The 21,686-nt window shown below is 33.2% G+C and overlaps 1 protein-coding gene across 1 annotated transcript in view; it reads left to right on the top strand.

The window, feature by feature from the left end:
- The window catches only part of LOC140450170 (plancitoxin-1-like), a 90,580-nt gene that overhangs the window by 16,546 nt on the left and 52,348 nt on the right, over positions 1-21,686 (top strand). Inside the window, exons 2-3 of the mRNA XM_072543625.1 lie at positions 5,431-5,605; positions 16,413-16,647. Coding sequence (XP_072399726.1) covers positions 5,431-5,605; positions 16,413-16,647 — 410 coding nt within the window. The remainder of the gene's footprint in view (positions 1-5,430; positions 5,606-16,412; positions 16,648-21,686) is intronic.

Genomic DNA, 21,686 nt, shown 5'->3' with positions numbered 1-21,686 from the left:
CAAAGACAACTCAGGACATTCGTGAGATATATGTACAGAATCAGCCTATTGAAATAGTAAGGGAATTCAAATACCTATATACAACTATTAATAAAAACAATGACAGCTCTCAAGAAATACGAATCAGAATCGAACAGGCCAGAAGCGGATTTACAAGAATACAGAGGCTTCTCTGCTGTAGAAACTTAAACCTTAAGTTAAAAATATGACTGCTGAGGTGCTATGTGCTATCCTTATTATAATACGGTATGGAAGCGTGGACACTAAAGAAAATTGACGTGAGGAGACTGAAGACATTCGAGATGCGGATGTATCGAAGAGTACTAGAGATCTCATGGGTAGATGGAATAACCAACGTGGAGGTAATGTGACGTATGCATAAGGAAAGAGAAGTACTAAAAATTAAGAGGAGAAAAGTGGGATATATGGGTCATGTGATGAGAGGAGATAAATATCTAATACTCCAGGTCATTATGCAAGGAAAATCCGGAGAAAAAGATCCATAGGAAGAAGATGTAACTCATGTAATAATGACTTATTTAGAGCCGCGGTCTTAAAATTACAAATCGCTGTGATGATTGCCAACTTTCGACGCGCAGACGCCTTGACGCCAGATTGCCTTGAGAAGAAGAAGATACAAAAATTCAATAAATTTTGTCGTCGATTTTAAATATTTCCATATTTAAAAATTTAATAAACAATATTGTTTACTTTTTATTTTTATTAATATACGGGATTACCCCCTTACAAAAAAAATATATATCTTAACATATTTTGTAATAATCAAATCTGCTCAGATGACCATGCAATAAAAATACTATATAGTAATTCCACAAGCTTTTCACCTGTGGCTAAGTACGATCCTGGCATTTGTCAGATTCTTCAATAATTATATGAAATAATTCTCGACACACTTAATTCATTCTATGACGTCATAATTAATGACGCACTGAAAAGTAGCTCTGGGATGTTCTTTATCAAATTGACTATACTAATTTTGTTGGCGATAGCTCGGAAAAGGGATGCAGAGGATATGTCAAACCGTTCCCCCAGGTTTTTAAGACATGACATTATTCTTTGACTTTGCAATTCACTTCAGTTTGCTATTTTTACCTGTTCTGACCACTTCTTTAACTTTTGAGTTATATATTTTGCTTTATCTTAAAAAATGCAGCTTTGTCCTTGTGCTTTTATTTCTTTAGGTCTCAGTTCTTATTTAAATTACAACCAAAATAAGGGATATCACTGGTTCTCTCCAGTTGTTCTCCATAAGCTTGTAACAATATAATTAGTGCCGACAGTTGGGAGCCAATGTAGAACAATAAAGCTTACAACCTTCTTTGGGAGGAATTTTTAGGCCTGATCTAGCTCAATTTCTCAGATGTGAGAACGTCTTCTCTTAGAAGTAAATCTGAAAAATCAGTTTGGCTGGGACAAATACACCAATATATTACCTAATAATATTTATTAAAAATATAAAATTGAAATTTTAGTATTAAACTAAAATCAAAGCAAATCTTGCCTACAGTTTTACAAGAATTTTAAAATGACACTTATGGCTTCATGTGGTTGACAGGATAACTTTCTGGTGGCTTCTGATGTTATTTGAATGAATTTTAGCTGAATGTGTAGACTGTAAGTTAATGGAGATGCCGTGATCCGGCCCGTTGTAATTTTAAGCAGGTATTGGGCTCTGAATAATATCTTCTATTCTGCTGTAGCTCTTCTCTCATGTGTGGTGTACTACGACGCTTCAGGAAATTCCATCCAACAAGAACAACAAATAAATTTTTAACCCAAGCATGCCTTTTTATAGATTATAGATAACCTTTTTATAGATAGATAGATCAACGATATTGTCCTTTTATCCCTACTTCTGCATTAAAGTAAAGCTGTATTAAGTCTCGGGAGTTGTCAACTGACAAATAACGTTTGTCGACTGAAATGAGGTAGATAAATGTATGTTTTATAGCATAGAACATAATTGGGCCTAAATATGCGATTTAGAATATTAAGTGAAAATTAAAATTGAAATTTAAATTATGACAAAATATTTAGTAAATAAAAAATTAATCAACGAGTTGATCGCCAACTATTTTTAGAATAAAAATAGTAAAATGGAAGAGGCAAGTTAATAAATGAATAATATCGAAAGAAATTGAAATAAAATAATTATTTTAAGAAAAATAACAAACATGTGACGTTTATAACGTTACAAGCTGTTACCCCTTCTGGTTGTATTGGCGTTTCACTGACAACCGTTATCTTTGTCTTTGTAGAGTTTAACTTGAGTCAATACGTTAAAGTTCTTGGTAACTATTTGCAATTAACATCGTGTCATTGGTGCCATTAATTTTGATTTCTTATTGAACGCTATCCAATGCTTTATTAAAAATTAACCCAAAGACCACAAAAATTAAATGTACGTAGTGGGTACTTAGTTAATTGGGTTGTTTTTTTACAGAAGTAAATTTAAAAAACGCTAATTATAAAATGTTGTTTAGAAATGAAATTAAACCTGCCCCGAAAAACTAGTTTGGAGCCAATTTTACTTAGATATGGTTTCAGCAAAATAGAGTTCCAGCTCAATTTGGTGTTCGGACTTATTTATATCAGACATTTCCTGAAGATGGATTGGTAAATTAGGTAGTATTGAATAACTTTCTCGCTTACCCGATTTGAATCCTAAATATTAATTTTATTGGGGATACTTGAACAGTAGAATTTAAAAAACTAACCTACCAAGTGTTGCAGAGCTAAGACAAATAATTATCGATGAATGAATATTAATTTTTAGAGAAATATGGAGAAATGTAAGAGACGCATTCTACTATCTTTTGGGATACTGTCAAATTAAGAAATGGCATTTTAAATACTTGATTATACAGACATTAATTTAGCAATGAAGTAAACTTTTAATTATTATGTTCAAATTTTGTTGTACATAGTTTGAATTAAAAAAAAAATATTGAGACGATTAGGCGTTTTTGGTCTTTTGTTTTATTTGTTTGAGATATTGCTGACTGTATACAGTGATGAGTGTCTTACCACCCGGCAAAATAGCGGAAAGGATAGAAGACAGATTAAGTTATGAGATAGTACGAGATAAGGCTAGTTATTAGACGTGTCTATTTGACTTCAGTCATAATTATACGGATGACCTCGAAAATATTTTATTTTAATAATTTCTGATGTTAGAATAAATGATTAAATATATTAAGATATATTATAGTAAAAAACATTAATTAGTAGCGATTTTAAATTATAAATCTTTAAGTTTATTTAATAATAAAAATAACTGAACTGAAATATTTGACTAAACTAAATAGGTATGTTCAGTCCGAAAACAATTGTTGTGTGTGGAGTTGGCGTAATAGTTAGAGACGTTGTCTGTTGATAAGAAGACTGGGGTTCAATTCACACCAAGGGTAAAATTTTTGTTTTACTCAATCAAAAATAATAGAAAATATGATACATATTAGGTAACAAGTTTTCGAAAAACTCATTATTTACAATTTATTCTTATTCCAATGTTATAAAATAGAAATACAAAATATTTCAAATTCAATTCCAGTTTTACAGTCTTCAGTTTTGAATGGAAAATAATCCATTGAAGACTGTTTAATGTCAAATCCATCACTAAATTCTCAGTGTTAATATCAATTCCTCTGTACAGGTAATGATTTTCAAAACAATTGACGACATTGGAATGGATGCGCGCGAACAGCTACCTGCTTTATAGCTAACCAAATCATCAAGCCTTCAAGTTATCAAATAATTACACATCGAGAAGTGTTTTTTACGGTAAACAGAAACTTTTTATTGAAAAAACAATTCGTGAAAAGGATTTTAACGGTCGAGGAAAAAGTGCAAATTGTTGTCTGGCATGTGAATGGATTATCAGACAACATGATTAGACAACAATTTGTAAATATGTTTCCAAATAAGCCGGCTCCAGCACGATCAACAATTCAGTCTATTATACGTAATTTTTTTACTTATGGATCCGTGTTCGATCCAAGAGGAGTTCGCAGACGAAGAGAGGTAAATCCAGATTTAGAATTAAGGGACACTTTGATTTATGCAAGTAATGAGCAAAATCCTACCCAATCAACACCTCGTTTAGGATAACAGAATGTGGAATTCCAAGATTTAGAGTAAGTGAAATTTTGTAAAGACATCGGTACCGTCCCTATAAACTTCATAAATCCAACGAACAATTCCCTGGGGATCAATATAGACGTTTAGAATTTTGTCAAACTGCAATGGAAATGTCACATCAAGATGAACATTTTTTTTTGAGAACGTTTTGTTGAATGTACGTTTTCATTGCATGGCCGTGACAATTCAATCAATGCTAGGTATTGATCTCGAGGAAATCCTCGTCAGATTTATGTCGCTCGTACCCAGCGTCTTCGAAAAGTAAATGTTTGGGGAGGCATAATAGGGAATCATGTCATTGGTCCATTTTTTATAGACGGTATGTTGACTGGGAGAAAATAATTGAAACTTCTGCAAAATGAAATTGTCCCAGCCCTTTGTAATTTACCAATACCTTTCGATTCCATATGGTTTTAACACGATGGTTGTCCTGCACATAATTCTCGCATCGTCAGTGAATATCTCAGTGCGACTTTTCCTAATCGATTGATTAGTGGCCACCGATATTTTTTTATTTTTGTAGAATTTTTACTTATTTAAACATTCTTTAAAAGTTTTTACTTTATTTTCGAAAGTACGACGATACTGTTTTGTCAATAAGATTTTTTGTTTTAACTTTAGTTTTTGTTTAGTTTTGTTTAGTGATTCAAAGCAAAACGATTTTTGCATAATTTCAAATTATTAAAAAAAAACCACATGTGGGTTTTGAACTCTAATCGTCTGCGATGTCTGTATCGCAATGTCGAATTCTTACCACTAATCCACGAAGGATTTATAATTATTCCGTGACAAGAGTGTATGAAACTCCCCAAATCATAGTAGAAATTATTCTTGGTTAATAATTTAAAACTTTAGATTAAATAATCACTATTAATTAAATTATTTTATTCACATTTTTGCTTTATTGTGGTCAATCAGTTTTTACTTTATGCGAAATTAAAAAATGGAAATACGTCACACATTCGACGTTACTCATAATAATTATGACCGAGGTGATTTAGCTCGAAGCTAACGTCTAAAGATGTGAGACTATCGTGGTAATGTAATGTAATATAAATTATAGGTTTTTCCGATTATTTCTCACCTCTACGAGTTTCATCTCTTTTTATTTCACAAGGTAACTGTGTTTTCTATCTCTTACGTTAAAAAGCCGGGTCGTAAGACACTCATCACTGTATATTAAAAAAGTATTGATACGGTTGAACAAACAAATAACTATTGACAGCAGTCTTTGTAACTGTAAATTTAATATTCGGTTTTTATTTATAGGTTTGTTGCATATAAAATACCTATCCAAAGTGGTCATGGAGATATAATTAAGGCTGGTCTTGGACATATTTATTTAACATCTAATAATTCATCTGCATGGACATTTTCTAAACATTCAATTGGAGATAATAATTCTCTCATTGGAAACACTCTTCACGACTTTTATCACAATAGAGTAAGTAATCAATTGGTTCATCCAGTTTTTACAAAATTTACAGACGGAAATTTTTGAAAGAAAACACATGTTAACCCCTAAAGTCCCACGATTATTACGACAAAAAATTAAAACGATCCGCGTCTTCTGATCTTATGACGACGTCTTATACCACTATTAAAAAAGATAATAATATATGTATTAATATTGTGCTTACTTAAACCGCGTCGAATTTTGCTATGTCCAGCTTTTGTCTTCCTCTCCAAAGTCTTTATCAGAACTTCTGGGTTCTGGGATCTCCATCTTATGAGTTATTACGTCATTTAATTACTACTCAATCCACTATGCACAGCACTACTGCCATTATTAACCTTCCGTGACTAACAAATTTAGTGTGTGAGACAGACCACTTCAAGTTTTTATGATTATATCCGAATCGTTCGTTTTGTATCTTCGCCGCCGTCAGTAGCTGCCTGATTAAAGGGTCAGTTGTTAATGTTGAAGTTTGGGTTTAAGTTTTCAGTGTCAGATACTTATTCAATTATCGGCAAGTTTTGTCTCAGAGACCTACGTTAGTTTTAGGGTTATTAAATCTGTCTGAATAAGAGGGTAAGATTAATTTGTTTTGTTGATAAAAAGCCAACTGCTTGTGAATTTTTAAACATATGGGTTTTCTTGTGGTGTTCTTTCATTTACTTTTTTTTGTATGTAATAATTATGCCGAAATTGCTTTGTTGTTTCATTTCACACTTTTCTGTCATAAAATGGCTACGTGCAGTTATGAAGCTGAACAAAAGGGACTTAGATGACTTTTTGACGAAGTTTCATCTGTTGTAGCAGATGATAGTGATTCCAGCTTAGATAACGACCACTTAGAAGTTCAAAATGAGAATAGTGATTTGGAACAAGATATGTCCGACGATGATGTGGCCTCTGTTTTATCAGTTAGGAGAACGACCCGTGAACCTTGTTTTGTTGGAGGTGACGGTACTCAATGGAAAAACATTTAGATTAACGTGAGAATGTGCGAACCCGTGCTGACAATTAAGTAACCCAATTGTCAGGAGTAAAAGGTGAAGCTGGTACAAGAAAACAGCAATGGAAATATGGAGCTTGTTTTTTACAAGTGATATGTTAGAAAACATAATATTCTACACAAATCGACATATCGAATTAAAAGAATATTCTGAATCCAACAGCACAGCAAGGCTAACAGATGTAGATGAACTGAAAGCCTTATGCAGATTACTCTATATTTCGGACTTCGGTCCTTTTCAGAACTAACGGTATGAGTACAGAAATTTTTCGGTTAAATATGTCTATGAAAAGATTCAAACTTCTATTTCAGAGCTTGCATTTCGACGATACTACCTTAAGATCAAAGAGACAATCTATAAATAAACTGGCTGCCATTAGGGAACTGTTTGACAAGTTTAACGCAGATTTACCGGAGTACGCTACAGTTGAGATGTTATGGGCATTTAGAGGTCGGTGCGGATTATATATACCATCCAAACTAAATAGGTATGGCTCAAGTTACGCTTTGTTGAATTTTGCCAAAAGAACAACCTGGTGGTTCTGAACACATGGTTTAAATTATCTAAAAGACGTCTATATACGTAGAGGTCTCCTCAAGATTGCGAAGGAAATATTGTAAAGAACCAAATCGACTACATTACAATTAACAAAAGGTTCCGTAATGGTATTCTAAATCTAAAAACATATCCAAGCTGTGACATAAATTCAGACCACAATCTTATAGTCGCAACTATCCCATTAAAACTTAAAAGAGTAGATGTAGACAAGGCTAAACCCAATCTAAGAATAGCATGAAGTAGTGCTGACCAAGGACATCAACAGAAGTATGAAGACATGGTAGACACGCAGTTAGAGTCTAAGACAATAGCTCCCACTAAGGAGAAGACAATCAATGAAAACATTGAAGACATGTGGGGGAAAATTAAAAATACTGTCTTGGAGGCAGCAGACCAAAGTATACAGAAAGAAATATGGGAGCAATATCTTAAAGATTTGTTTGGTGATTAGAGAACAGAAGAGCCCCCACAAATAGATACAGATGAAAAATTAAACATTCTCACCGAAGAAGTTTTGCAGGCAATAAAAGACGCAAAGAACAAAAAGGCATCCGGCGAAGACCTAATAACAGCCAAACATTTTAAACACCTAAGTGATAATGCTGTCAGGAAATTAACGTACCTCTGCAACATTATATATAAACATGGCATAATACCGCCTGACTGGCTCCACATCCATATATATAGCTCTTCCTAAAAAAAAGCAAGGAAATGTGAAGACTATCGAACTGTATCTCTAATGAGTCTTGCCGCTAAGATTTTTATGCGAATAATTTATAACCGAATTCACAAAAAATGTGTGAAAAATACCTGAGTCGTTCTCAATATGGTTTTAGAAAGGGTACTAGAGAAGCAATTATGGGATTGACACTGATGGCAGAAAGGTATCTTGAGGTTCAAAAATGGCTGTATGTGTAATATCGCACCTCTGTTGCAATACCGCCACAACTCCGAAAAATTGAATTTCGGTTTTTTGGTCTAGAACATCTACAAAAACGTCAATTTATGTGCTGCAAAACTGCCACAAATGAAAATTCAATAAATGTCCACAGTATAATATAAAGTGTCTTTATGACATTTTAAAAATATTAAAATCACAACCTGCAATACTACCACATTATGAATTGCGGCAGTATTGCACAAGGAGATATCAGTCTAGTCGACTACAATGCCGCCACATTTTACTTATGGCGGTATTGCATCAGTCGTTTGGATTGTATTCAGTCTCATTTCCGTTTTTTTAGCGTGCACGTGTACTTTATTTTAGTGTTTTTCGGTGTTTTATAACATATTGTTTAGTAAAGTAGAGTGATTTTAGAAAAAAATGAGTGGATATTCAAGAGGAAAAATAATGTTAAATCTTGTTTTACAAGAAACTGATGAATATAGGAGCCTTAATAATAGTGTAGAGGTATGTAAGTGTTTCTAACCTAACAAAAATTTAAAAAATCTTTTACTACCTGCCGTTATTTGTGAATTACTTGTTTGTAAGGTGTTTTAGTATACATTTTTATATTACGCTAACCCGGTATCTATTTGAAACGCGTTTGTGTTATTAATTGTGTTATTAATTCTTATTCATTTCTGGTTTGCAGGATGTGATCATAGAAAATATTAATAATAGCTCTAAGGTATTATTAGATGTAATTCAAGATTGTCCCTCCTCTGATTGTAATTGTGTGGATTTAGATATAGGAATCACAACAGAAACAGAATTGGGGGTGCCTATTTTTACATCGAACGACAGAGATATCCCAGATAGCGATGTAGTTGAGACATACGCTGAGATGTTATGGAAACCTATATTATCACCAGAACTAAAGTTAGCAAATACTGATTCTGATCATCAAGCGATTGATGATCCACATGTTGATTGTACGTTGGGACCTTTAGAATCAGAAAGGGAGTTATCAGATACTGATTCAGACAACCAAGTAAATGCTGATCACACATTGGAACCTGTCACATCAGAACAGGAATTGTTAATCACAAATTTGTTACCAGAAAAATCAGAACAAGTTAAGACAGGTAAGTTCATACTTTTATTTTTCACTCAATGCCATCTTATTATCCACAAGCTTTTGGCTTTGTCTGTTTGACTTTATCGACTGCTGTTTCAGATGGTGTTAAACGTGGAAAGAAGCGACTGTTGAACAAGGATCAGTGGACACGAAATATTAGAAAAAGACTTCGAAATACAGGCAAGGAATATACTAACGCAAAAGGTAATAATGTTCCTGCACGTTCTCTGAAACCACCATGTAATGACAAATGTTCTATGAAGTGTAGAGATAAATTATCTGACGTTGATAGGCAGATGTTACTGTGTCAATTCTGGCAAATTGGAGATGTAACACAACAAAGGTATTATTTGCAAGACTGTATGGTTTCAATTGAACCGAAGTATCGATCTTCAGGTTGTAGTACACCAAGACAATTAAACTCAGCTTATTATGTTACTGTTAATAGTGTAAAAATTAGAATCTGCAAAAAAATGTTTATGAGCACATTTGACATAGGTGACAGGTTCATTCGTAGTGTTAGAGATAAATGTAAAAATTCTATAATTGAACACGATTTCAGAGGAAAACATCAAAATCACAAAACAGTTGCAGCAGAAATTAAAAATGATATACTTGATCATATTAATAGTATCCCTAGGATAGAGTCTCACTATTTGAGGGCGCAAACGTCGCGGGAATATATCGATGGAGGGCTAAACCTTGCATCAATGCATAAATTGTACAGAGAGAGATGTGAAAAGGAGGGTAGAGAGGTAGCAAATATACATTTATATTCGAAAATTTTTAATACGGAATTTAATATCGGTTTTTTCGTGCCAAAAAAAGATCAGTGCTCGATCTGCACAGTCTACAAAAACGCAGAATGTAAAGATGACTTGAAAGAAAATTATGAGCAACATATAAAATTAAAAAATGATTCTCGAAAAGAAAAGGAAAAAGATGCTTTAGAAGCTAAACAGGGTAAAATCGTTATGGCTTGTTATGACCTTCAAGCTGTTTTGCCATCTCCTGTTGGGGAAATTTCAATTTTTTATTATAAACGTCGATTATCTTCTTATAATTTTACAATATATAATGTAGGAACCATGAACGGTTATTGCTATTTTTGGAGTGAGTCAGTGGCACATAGAGGATCTAACGAAATTGGAAGTTCTGTGATGAAGTTTCTATCAGAACACAGTCGTGGTCAAGATGTTGTGTTCTATTCGGATAACTGTATCGGTCAGAATAAGAATAGAATGATATTAGCTTTGTATATATTTTGTGTAGGAAAGTATGATATACCATCTATTACCCACAAATATTTCGCTGTAGGACATGGACAGAATGAAGGAGACAGCATGCACTCCGTTGTAGAAAAACAAAAGAAAAGAACCCTAAAATCTGGACCCATATACATTCCTGCACAGTGGGTAACTGTAATTCAAACGGCAAAAAAAACTGGGCAACCATATTCTGTTACGGAGATGGAAACAGCAGATATTGTAGACTTAAAAGATCTATCCCAACAATATGGAACTAATTATAATGTCGATGTCTGTGGTAATAAAGTAAGATGGAACGATATAAAAATATTGCGTGTTACAAAGGAACAGTCTACTAGTTTTCAATATAAGTATACGTATGATGAAAACGAGTCCTTTAAAACAGTAGTTATTCGGCGTACTACACGTGGTTCAAATGTTGTACTAAAAAAAGCTTTTGTTACTCCACCAAAAATTTCTGCTGAAAAAAAAAAAAGATTTAGTTTCCCTCTGTGAATCCAATGTCATACCAAAGAGCTACCATCCTTTTTATTACAGCCTGAAATCTTAAAGCTTGAACTGTAGATAAAAAATAGATTAATTGGGCATAGTTAACTATTTCTAATAATTATTCTATAATACTAATTTTTATCAATCAATTTTTATACTTTCATACTTTTATAATTAATATTGTTTACAATTATTTAACATTTTGTGAAATTAGTAATTTTTTTTGACAATCTATTCTGGTGTAAAACAAAACTTTATTGCAGTTTTGTATGTAGCAATCGTCGGTTTTACGTTACGTCTGACTAAAACATACTCCATTCCGTGATGCAAGACTGCCACATCTCATATTTAATTATTAAAATATTCAAAATTATAATAATTTAATCAGTTACTGCTTGTTTTGTATTTCTACAATTACAATAAGATTATAAAGAATGCAATGTATCAACAAAAATAAAACAATATACGTTTTTTAATTTCTATACAAGTTGTTTTATTGAACAGTAAAACTTTAAACTGCTCTCCTGTAAAATTTACCAATTTTTACTTATGGCGGTATTGCAACAGAGGTGCGATATGTCGATTATAGAAAGGCCTTCGACCGCATCAAACACGGAAAATTGATTAAGGTGATTAAAGAAGTAGGGTTGGACGGACACGACATAACTATCATGAGCATTATATACTGGAACCACACAGGATGCGTTATAACAGAGAACGGAAACACCAAGTACATCAACATAGAACGAGGAGTGCGTCAAGTGTGCATTTTATCCCCCCTATTATTTAATCTATATGCCGAACATAGTCATAGTCATAGTCATACTTTATTGATCCTTTAAGACATTCAAAATAAATGTATACGATACGTCACTATAGAATTCAGTATAAAAAAAACAAAATTGACAGTGTAACAAAATTGACAAAACATAAAATATATAAAATAACATTTTTACAAGTAAAATATGAAGCTACTGCAGTTTGTCCTCAAGATATTCATTTATAGAATAATATGCTTTTTTTAAAAGTAAATCTTTAACATTTTTTTTTAAATTTAGAGGAAAGTGGTATTTCTTTCGCAGTTTTTGGCAAATGATTGTATAAGGTCAGTCCCATATATATCTGAAATTTGGATGTTCTGTGTTTAGGAACTCGTAAAGATTCAGCACTTCTTGTATTGTAATAGTGATTGTCTGAATTTACTGGAAATGTATTGATTTCCTCTTTTACATAAAGTGAACATTTATAGATATATAGGCAGTAGAAAGTTAAAATTTGATGTTTAATAAAAATTGGTTTACAAGATTGTTGATAATCCAAATTAAAAATTTTAAGGATAATTTTTTTTTGGGTAATGAACACTTTGTTACTATTTACTGTGTTCCTCCACAAAATTACATTATAGCACATGTGGCTGTAAGCAAGGCTATACTAATCGTTCATTAATGCCGAGATGGGTAGTGTGTTTTTAATTCTAGATATAGCATAAAAAGCTTTATTCAATTTCATGTTCACTGAATTCACTTGCTCTGACCATTTGAGTTTACAATCAATGAACTTTGTAGAGTGAGTGGAAGATAACATACTGTTTCTATTAAGGATGGTTAAGATATAGTCATAGGTAGATGAGTTGTATGAATGAAAATAAATAATTTCCGTCTTGTCAATGTTTAATATTAGTCTGTTGGTATTACACCAGCGTATAAAGCAGTTAACAACAGTCTTTATTGTCATTTTTAATTCCTCGAGTGTATATAATTATATATAACTATATATAAATTATATATAATTAGAGCTTTTTTTGAAGATCGCCCTGAAGGTGCCAGAGCCAATGGAATCATCATTAACAATATATGATATGCCGATGACACCGTAGTATTAGCAGAAACAGAAAACACACTAAAAATATTGATGAACATATTATCAGAAGAAAGTCACAGGCGGGCTTGGACATTAACTTTTCCAAAACCAAAATTCTGGTATTCGCATTGAAATAGCAAAATCTGGTTTCATTAATATGCGTAAGATGCTCTGTAACCCCAAGCTATCAGTCTCAACGAGATTGAGAACACTAAAGTGTTATGTGTGGTCTCTATTACTATATGGCTGTGAAACCTGAACATTAAAACAGTATGACGTCAACAAATTAAATTCATTTGAAATGTGGATGTAGCGCCGAATGCTAAGAATAAGCTGGACCAGCAGAACTACGACTGAAGAAGTACTGAGAGAAATGAACACACGCCCTCATCTGGTCAATACTATCAAAATTAGAAAGACGTCATATCTAGGACACATAATGCACCATAGGGAATTTAAGCAGCTCCAGGTAATATTAGAAGGCAAGGTTAAAGGTAAAAGGGACAAATGACTAAAGAAAAGATCTTGGCTACGAACTAACTGGGCCGTATGAGCAGGAGACGTCTAATGTTTGCTTAGTACCAAGATTATGTCAACCGATATTGGAAACCAAACGTAACGTAACGATGGACATTTTTTTTTACAAGCTCTCTTTTAGTGGATAAACTTCTGAACGATCACGGACTCATGATAATTTAAACTCTTTGGAAAATAAACCTCAAATTCCAGCAGAAATGAAAATTAATAGGCCTGAAAAATCTATTATGTTTGCATATCAAGACAAAATAACTTTTGTTTCATACAGTCCACGAAAAAGTAAAAATGTAGTTTTGCTCTCTCCACAATGCAACGTAATGATGAAATAGACATGGAGACCAGCACACCAGATATCATTTGTGATTATAACAAGACAAGCGGAGGTCTGGACATAATCGACAAATTGAGTGTAGCTTATAACTGTGCACGAATCATCACAAGACGTTCTCGGATGGTGATTTTCAATAGATTGTCAAATATAGCTGGTATCAACTCATTTGTTATATTTGACAATAATTCAACAGAAAAAAGAGTACAAAGAAGACATCGTGGGTACCAGTTAGTAGAAGCACACGTAAGAAAGCGCTCTTACCTTACCGGTGTACCACGAACAATAAAACTAAGAATTTAAGAAATATAACATTACCGATGTCGAAGATGTTCCTTCCTTCGATGTTTCGTTTATTCCCGTAAAAAAATACGATGACTATATTCGCATGTCATCGTTCTAAACATTTCATATGCTTAGAACATTTGACGCCATTCCATGAAAAATGTACTCGATGCGTCGATAAACTTACTAAATAGTTTTTAACAATGTACCTATGGATATATTTCCAATATTTTTCCTATTTGTTTTTTATTACTGATGCCATTGAGAATTCTTTTTTAGTATTGTTATTTAAATAAATACGATAAATTATTCATTTTTATTAACTATTAAATTTGAGCTTAATTGTATTTATTTTATTTCGTGTTTTGTTAATATTTAAGAGGTTTAATAAATTAAAAATAGGTATTATTCTTCAAAATCTTTAAAATCCTACGCTTGAGAATGTGGCAATGAAAACATCTTTTTATAACAAAGATACGGAGATTTTCTAAGTTTAAGGAGAGGTCTTCATGTTGAAGGAAACTGAATGATGTGGATTATTTCATTTGAAGAGTTTTTCAATTTTCATGGTTTTCTCTGATCAACCAATTGTTACAAAAACGGATTTGGGACGTAATTATGGAATTTTTAAAGTTTATCCAATGTATTTTTTTAAATATAAAGTAGCGGGACCTTGGTACATACAACTCTTATTATCACTTAACACTATAGAAGTGTAAAACAGTTTAACAAAAAACTCGAATATCGAAGTAAATTACTTCAGTTGTAATTGGTATATTTAATTAAAAATAAAATGTAAAAATCCAAAAGGATTAAGTGTTCAAAACGTTTTCGTACTAATCAGTACATCTTCAGTGAACCTAGAAGCGGGTAAGTAAACATGTGGTTAATTACTTACTTTGTAGTAATTGCAGAGTACCCATAAAACTAAACAGTGATTGGGTTTAAATGGATTAAATCATACTTGAAATTAATAAATTATCTAGCAGTATATAAAAGAGTTTTCTAAATCTGAACTGTAGGACTGTTAAATGCGAACTAATGGAAGATGCCGGAAGTAATAATTGACTGTTTTAAGTAAACCAGGTGAAAGACCCATGTGTTGAACTCTATAATTATAAATTTTTATTAAATTAGTTTATTAAAATAGAGACAGTAGATATTATTTTTATTATTATACCTACTTGTACATACCATTTATTTATATTTTATAAATTAACTAAGACAATTAAATTAATTCGATCAGAAAAATTGGAAGCTGATTTTAGAAAAAGACAGAAATGAAATGTAATAATAAGAGAAAGTAAGTGAATTGAGAATGAGTTAACCTATTGAATAATTAAATGTGAACGACAAGAAATTTATCTTACAGACCACTGGGAGGAATTATAATGTCCTTTAGTGTATTTATAGCTAAAATCCACAAGGAGAATGAAATTCTTATAGTTGGCTGGTAGACAAGATAAGAAGCGCAATTAATGACAATAAATAAGAAGTAGTGAAACAGTTTTATTCCCAATTACAAGATATGTTCAATATTCCAGCCAGTACTCTCAATAGCAGAATATAATAATTCTTCTTAACGATGCTCCAGTAAAAGAGCTGAGGATTAAAAATAAGGTTATTAGGTAAACAAGACGTTTTTTAAGACTAAACTAAATTGCTCCATTAGTTAAAAAAGTGCTGCAATCAACTTATGACCCTAGAAAAAGATGATCGTGAAAAATAATGTCCAATTTTGTTTAAAAGTTGTTATTGCATGAGACAGTGACAGTGATTATTAAGTGAAGAATTATTTATTAAAATACCTTTTGTATGTTTTAATTGTATATTATTCCTATATTTGTATTATATTATAAAATGTTTTTTATAACATAATATATTATTTAAAATATTTTTCCGTCGACCGTCCATTTATGATTAATTTTAACACCCTCAAAATCATTGATTAATGACCCCTATTAATGAATGATTTTCTATTAATGAACGATTTCATTATAGGCAATACAACATATATTGCTTGTATAAATTAATTTAACCACATTTAACGCTCTGTGATTGGCAGTTACCTGTGGTGTAGGCAACCAAACATACCTATTTATATTCCCACTAAAAAATTATTTAAAATGAAGTAGCCGCTGTAAGTACTGTCTGTCATTGTATGTCATTATTTATCGTTAAGTAAATAAAAATTTAAACTAAGATATTTTTATTTCTGAAAAGTACGGTCGACGGAAAAGTTTTGTAACGAACTCGTGAATTAAAATGGCGATTAACAACCTCGAACATTAACGCACTCGCTTCGCTCGCGCGTTAATATATCTCAATTGTTAATCGCCCTTATTAATGCACTTGTTGGTTAAATACCTATTGTTCAATTCTATCATTTTAATTAAATATTAATAGGACTTTTTATGCATATTTAAATACCTTTATTTATTGTAGACCAATTTAAGTTATATTTTGTACAACAACGAACCGCCAAATCATCCAGTCTCTTCGCCGAAAGGTCATACGAAGGGAGTAGTTATTTCAAATTCAGCAGGAGGTTACTGGTTAATACATTCCGTTCCTAAATTTCCAGAAGTGGGTAATAGCTACTCGTATCCCAGCACAGGCGTCAAATATGGGCAAACGTTTCTTTGTATTACAATGAATGTAACAAATATAAATGCAGTAGGTAAGTTAGAGCATATACAGGGTAGGAACTCGAAGAACTAAACATAAAATAAACACAATATTTAATGCTATGCTTTCAATTAAAACAGATAGAGGAATATTTTACAAGCAGATCCGCACATTGTCATCATTATTATTGTAGGAAATAAACCAAAACGTGTAAACCAAACTGACGTCGCGACGGTTATAAAGCCGGATTCTCACGAGTGGTGTATTTGACAAATACACCAATACTGGTATACTTGGCGAGTCGGCCGATATAATTTTGTCCTTTACAAGTAAACTGTTCACACGCCGTGTATGATTAACAACTGCGCCAACAACAAATATGACAGTAAACTATTAAATATTGAACATTCCAGTGTGAACCATGATGGATAGTGGCCATTCTGAAAATATTGTCGTGGCTTCTACAGCTTTTGTTGTAGTGAGTGCATACTATTTAAAACTAAAAAATAAAAAAATATGCAAGAAAAGAAGGTGGTGGATGGTTTCTTTAAATAAAAGTCGGGAAAGGTATGTGTATTCCTAGATAATTTCCCATTTTAGTTTTATTTCATTTTGGAAGACTCACTACTTATATTCGTTTTTGTAGATACAGTGCCACTCACATGTTACAAGATCTACAGCGAGAACCTTCAGGGCAATTCCAGAATTTTTGTAGAATGTCTCCTGTTGATTTTAAGTTTCTGTTATCTAAAATAGGACCCCTAATACCTAAAACGGATACCAATATGAAAAATGCCATCCCCGTTCAAGAAAGATTTTGTGTTGCACTTAGATATTTTGCCACTGGTGACAGTTTTAAAAGTCTCTCTTACCTTTTTAAATTCTCAACTCAAATAGTTTCCAAATGAGTTTTTGATATGTGTGATGCCTTAGTTAAAATTCTTCACGATGAAATAAAAGAAAGTACAAATAATACCTTTTTATCGTTTTTATTCTTTAAAAAATTATTGCATTACAGCTTAACGTAATAACTAGGTGACAAAGTAGGTAAAATATTGTTGGGTTCTTGTTCTGAATTTGCAGCTGTCAAAAAGATGGTCAACTCTTTCATGGCGCCAAGATCAGCAAAATAATAGTAAAGCTTAATAAAAAACCGAGAAAATCTGAACTTAAGATACAAGAAATAAGGAAATCATTTTGCAATTATTTTAAAACTATTGGAAAAGTGCCCTGGCAGGATAATTACTGTTAAACACAGTGGCGCATCGAGAATTTCTCTGAGGAGGGGAGGAGGGTTTGAAATTTCTTTATGCTACCTCCATTTTGAGGTAAAGTTGGGTTTTAGTTTAATTTAACGTACTAAAGATAGCAGTGCCAAAGATTCAGGTATCTATTATCCTGCCTACCAACTAAAACCACCCTGTCTTATTTGTGCGCAGTTGACTGTCGCACGTACCATACTCCGAAAGTGGAGTGGCCGCTGTAAGGCCTTCGACATTTTTGGAACACTCCCTTCTCTTATTAATAAGTATCGGACCGGGTTGTAAATAATAACAACAGTATAGGAACTACTACCGACTTTAATTACCACTCCAAAACGTAATGCAAAATAACAATATACCTTAATTAAACCCCCGTCGCATCTGTCTTCCTCAGTTTCTCCCCAGCTGATTGTGACGTAACCGCACTGCATGGTTGCCAATACACACTCCTCCCTTCTGGACGAATCTACTCATCATAGTCCTCCAAATACCTTGGAGGTTTTCGCTTTCGAGCAGGTGGCTTTTTAACTTCAGCGACCTGTTTTACCATTTTTGGTTCTGGGTCATTGAGTTAGAATCTATGGAGAAGCTATGAGCATATTAACGTGTGTATTAAAAACGGCGTAGCTAGGCGTGGCTAACGGTGATACCAATATGGCGGTGGGATCATGGCCGGATTCAATAATATTAAAACTACTATAAAAATATTACTAGTTATTCAGAAGATTTAATCATAATCTACAAAGTGTAATACATTTTTAGTAAACTATGATTTATTTATCCCGCGGTAAACACTAAAAACACGATATATTATACATAAAGATAAATTAATACAGTCAAATACTATTAATTTATTCTCTAAAGTACGGGCCATTACTTTGTTTACATATTTGTATACTAACCTGTAGAACGTTATTCATGAAGATTTTTTATTAACATTGCTTCTGCCACTGCAACTACGTTGAGAGCAAGAAACCATTATTATGCACTATCACAATATACACACTATGCACTATCACAGTTTCTATAAAATTATTATAAAACTAAAAATATTCGAAAAACGACAAACGTAAACAAACATATACGATCTGTCAAAAGTGTCAAAACAATATGGACGAAGTGAGGTCGTTTTTAGTCACGTGATGCCCTCTCCATAGATTCTAAGTCGATGTTCTGGGTCTACAAATTCGTTTGGATGCAGAAACAGCGGTTACTGAGTTACGAGTAATTTTGTTTCCATCGAGGTTAACGGTGTAACTTCGTCTGTTGTTCCTTGGTCACACACACGGATTCTGATTTGGTCAGAATGACGACGTAAAATTTTACCATCAGGGGTTTGAACTTTGTAGCTTAACGGTCCAGTGGTTTCAATTATTTTGGAAGCAAGCCACTTTTGACCACCTGGAGCAAATGATCTTGCAAATACAGTCTCAATTTCTTGAAAACATGTGGGTACCGTTTTGTAAGAATCTTTCATCTCTTGCTTAGATAACATCTCTTTTCTAAAGTAAACGATCAAATAATGAGCCCAATTTTCGCCCCATTATTATTTCTGATGGGCATCTCCCTGTTGTACAATTGGGTGTAATGTGCTGAGTAAGGAGATATATGTGCAATGCTGACTGTATTTTAGTTTCTTCATTACTATCTGTCATTTTTTTAGTGCATTTTTTACATTTTGTACCATGCGTTCCGCTTGCCTATTACTACTTGGATGGTACGGTGCAACTAATGCTTGTCTAATAAGGTTTTTCTTTAAAAAATCTTGGAACTTAGCTGACGTAAAATAAGTTCCGTTATCTGATACTACGACATCTGGGATACCATGAGTGGCAAATAAACCACGTAATACATCTATAGTCACAACACAAGAGCTATTTGGAACGATTTTAACCTCCAACCACTTTGAGTACGAGTCTATGATAATCAGAAACATTTTGCCTTTAAATGGACCGGCAAAATCGAGGTGTATTTTTTTCCATGGAGCTCTGGCCCACTCCCACAAATGGATTGGAGCCCTTTTTGGCATGTTTCTAGACTCCTGACACTCGCTGCATGTATTTACTAGGTGTTCGATTTGTTTGTCGAGATTTGGCCACCAAACATATGAGCGTGCCAGTGACTTCATTTTTACGATTCCGGAGTGTGCTAAGTGTAGCAAATTCAGTATTGTTTTCCTCCCTCCAAATGAAACTATTACCCTTGTACCCCATAACAGGCAGTCTTGATAACAGCTAATTTCGTTTTTACGTAGTAGATAAGGAGTATATTCGTCTACATCTGCGCTCGACTCACTTTCTCGTAGCACCGTTAAACTTTCCACGGCCACCCCGTGTGCAAGACATATGTCTTGCGCGTCCTTAAGTTTTAACTTATCTGTGGCTAGCAATTTTTGCTGTAGCGATTCGTCGGTAATACCACAAACGATTCGGTCACGTAGCATTATGTCAAGGCTAACTTCGAAACCACAGGGTTCTGCCAATTTTCGCAGTATAGGCATTTAACTGTATCTGTCTTTCTGAACCTATGAAGATATGCCCTAAAACAGACAATCTACCCAGTCATTTAGGCTCGGGATCAGCATCTTGGTCCACTGTTCCACATCTTCCTTGTTGTTCCACTCTTCTTGCCATCTTTCCATTGATATTTCCCTTTCTTCTTTTTTTTATAGCTGTTGTCAAATGCTCTCTTCTCTCATAGAGATGTGTCTTTTATACTGCTAACACATGCAGAGGAACACAACCCGTGGTAGTCCACAAAGTCGCCGCAGATACAGTCCTGTAGGCGCATGCTACTCGCAACAGACTCGTTCTGTCTATTTTTGTCATAAGCCTAATATTAGGTATCTATATCTAAATATAATGAAACATATTTATTATTATTGTGTATTAATTATTGTGTATTTATACAATAATTATTGTGTTTATTGTGCTACATATTTAAAGTGGTAATTTAATTATTCAATTAGCGTTTTGGATTTTTTGTATTGTGTGTGAAAGACAAGTTACATTTTCCTACTATTCTTTATATATTTTTTACTTTATATATAGGGGGTTTTGGGGGTTAAACCCCCCCTGGATGCGCCACAGGTTAAACAATAATATTATTAAAAATAATAATAATATATTTTGAAAACTCTGTTTTTGAGTATTTCTGGGTTGACATTCCCCTCCTAAAAATTTAGCCATTTTTTCGTAGGCCAACCAAGTTGGCTTATAAACATCTTCTGTGCTTGTACCTGTGCCCGATGTACTTTTGACCTTTCTTTACAGGGTCTGAAAAGTTGACATTAGAGAATGTTTTTTTTTTAATTTTTGCACGGTACATTTCAAACTTATTTTCTCTTCAATTCTTTTCCATGCATCATTAACCAGATTCCTATTTTTGTGTTCTTCGTGTTTAGCGCACCATATAATTGTTTCACTTTCATATAAGTCCAAAAACTCTGTAACAACTTCGTTTGACCACTCCATTATTAAGAATATAATCAAAAATTATTATTTTTTGACCGCACACCTTTTCCACCGGCTTCTAAATACGAAATGAATAGTAGCAGCGAACTACAAAAAAAAAATTTTTGGACTCGTCGTGTGAATACAAACACAAATATAGACCAGTACAGACTTGTCAAGTGTACGCGACACTGGCGATCCCTTTGACTTGTAGAGATTTTACCGACAGGCGAGGGGAAAACGGGCAGCATGCGCCAATGGCAAATAATTGCTTAAGTAAACCATTCACACGACATGACAAGTATAGGCAATTGACAAATATTGGCCAAATATAGCAGTCGTGAGAATCCGGCTTGAGAATTAAAAAATGGTTAATA

Source organism: Diabrotica undecimpunctata, chromosome 9 (genome assembly GCF_040954645.1).
Source record: "Diabrotica undecimpunctata isolate CICGRU chromosome 9, icDiaUnde3, whole genome shotgun sequence".
Taxonomy (NCBI): Eukaryota; Metazoa; Arthropoda; class Insecta; order Coleoptera; family Chrysomelidae; genus Diabrotica; species Diabrotica undecimpunctata.
Note: the sequence above shows the minus strand (reverse complement) of the source record. Positions and strands in the feature narration are given on the sequence as shown.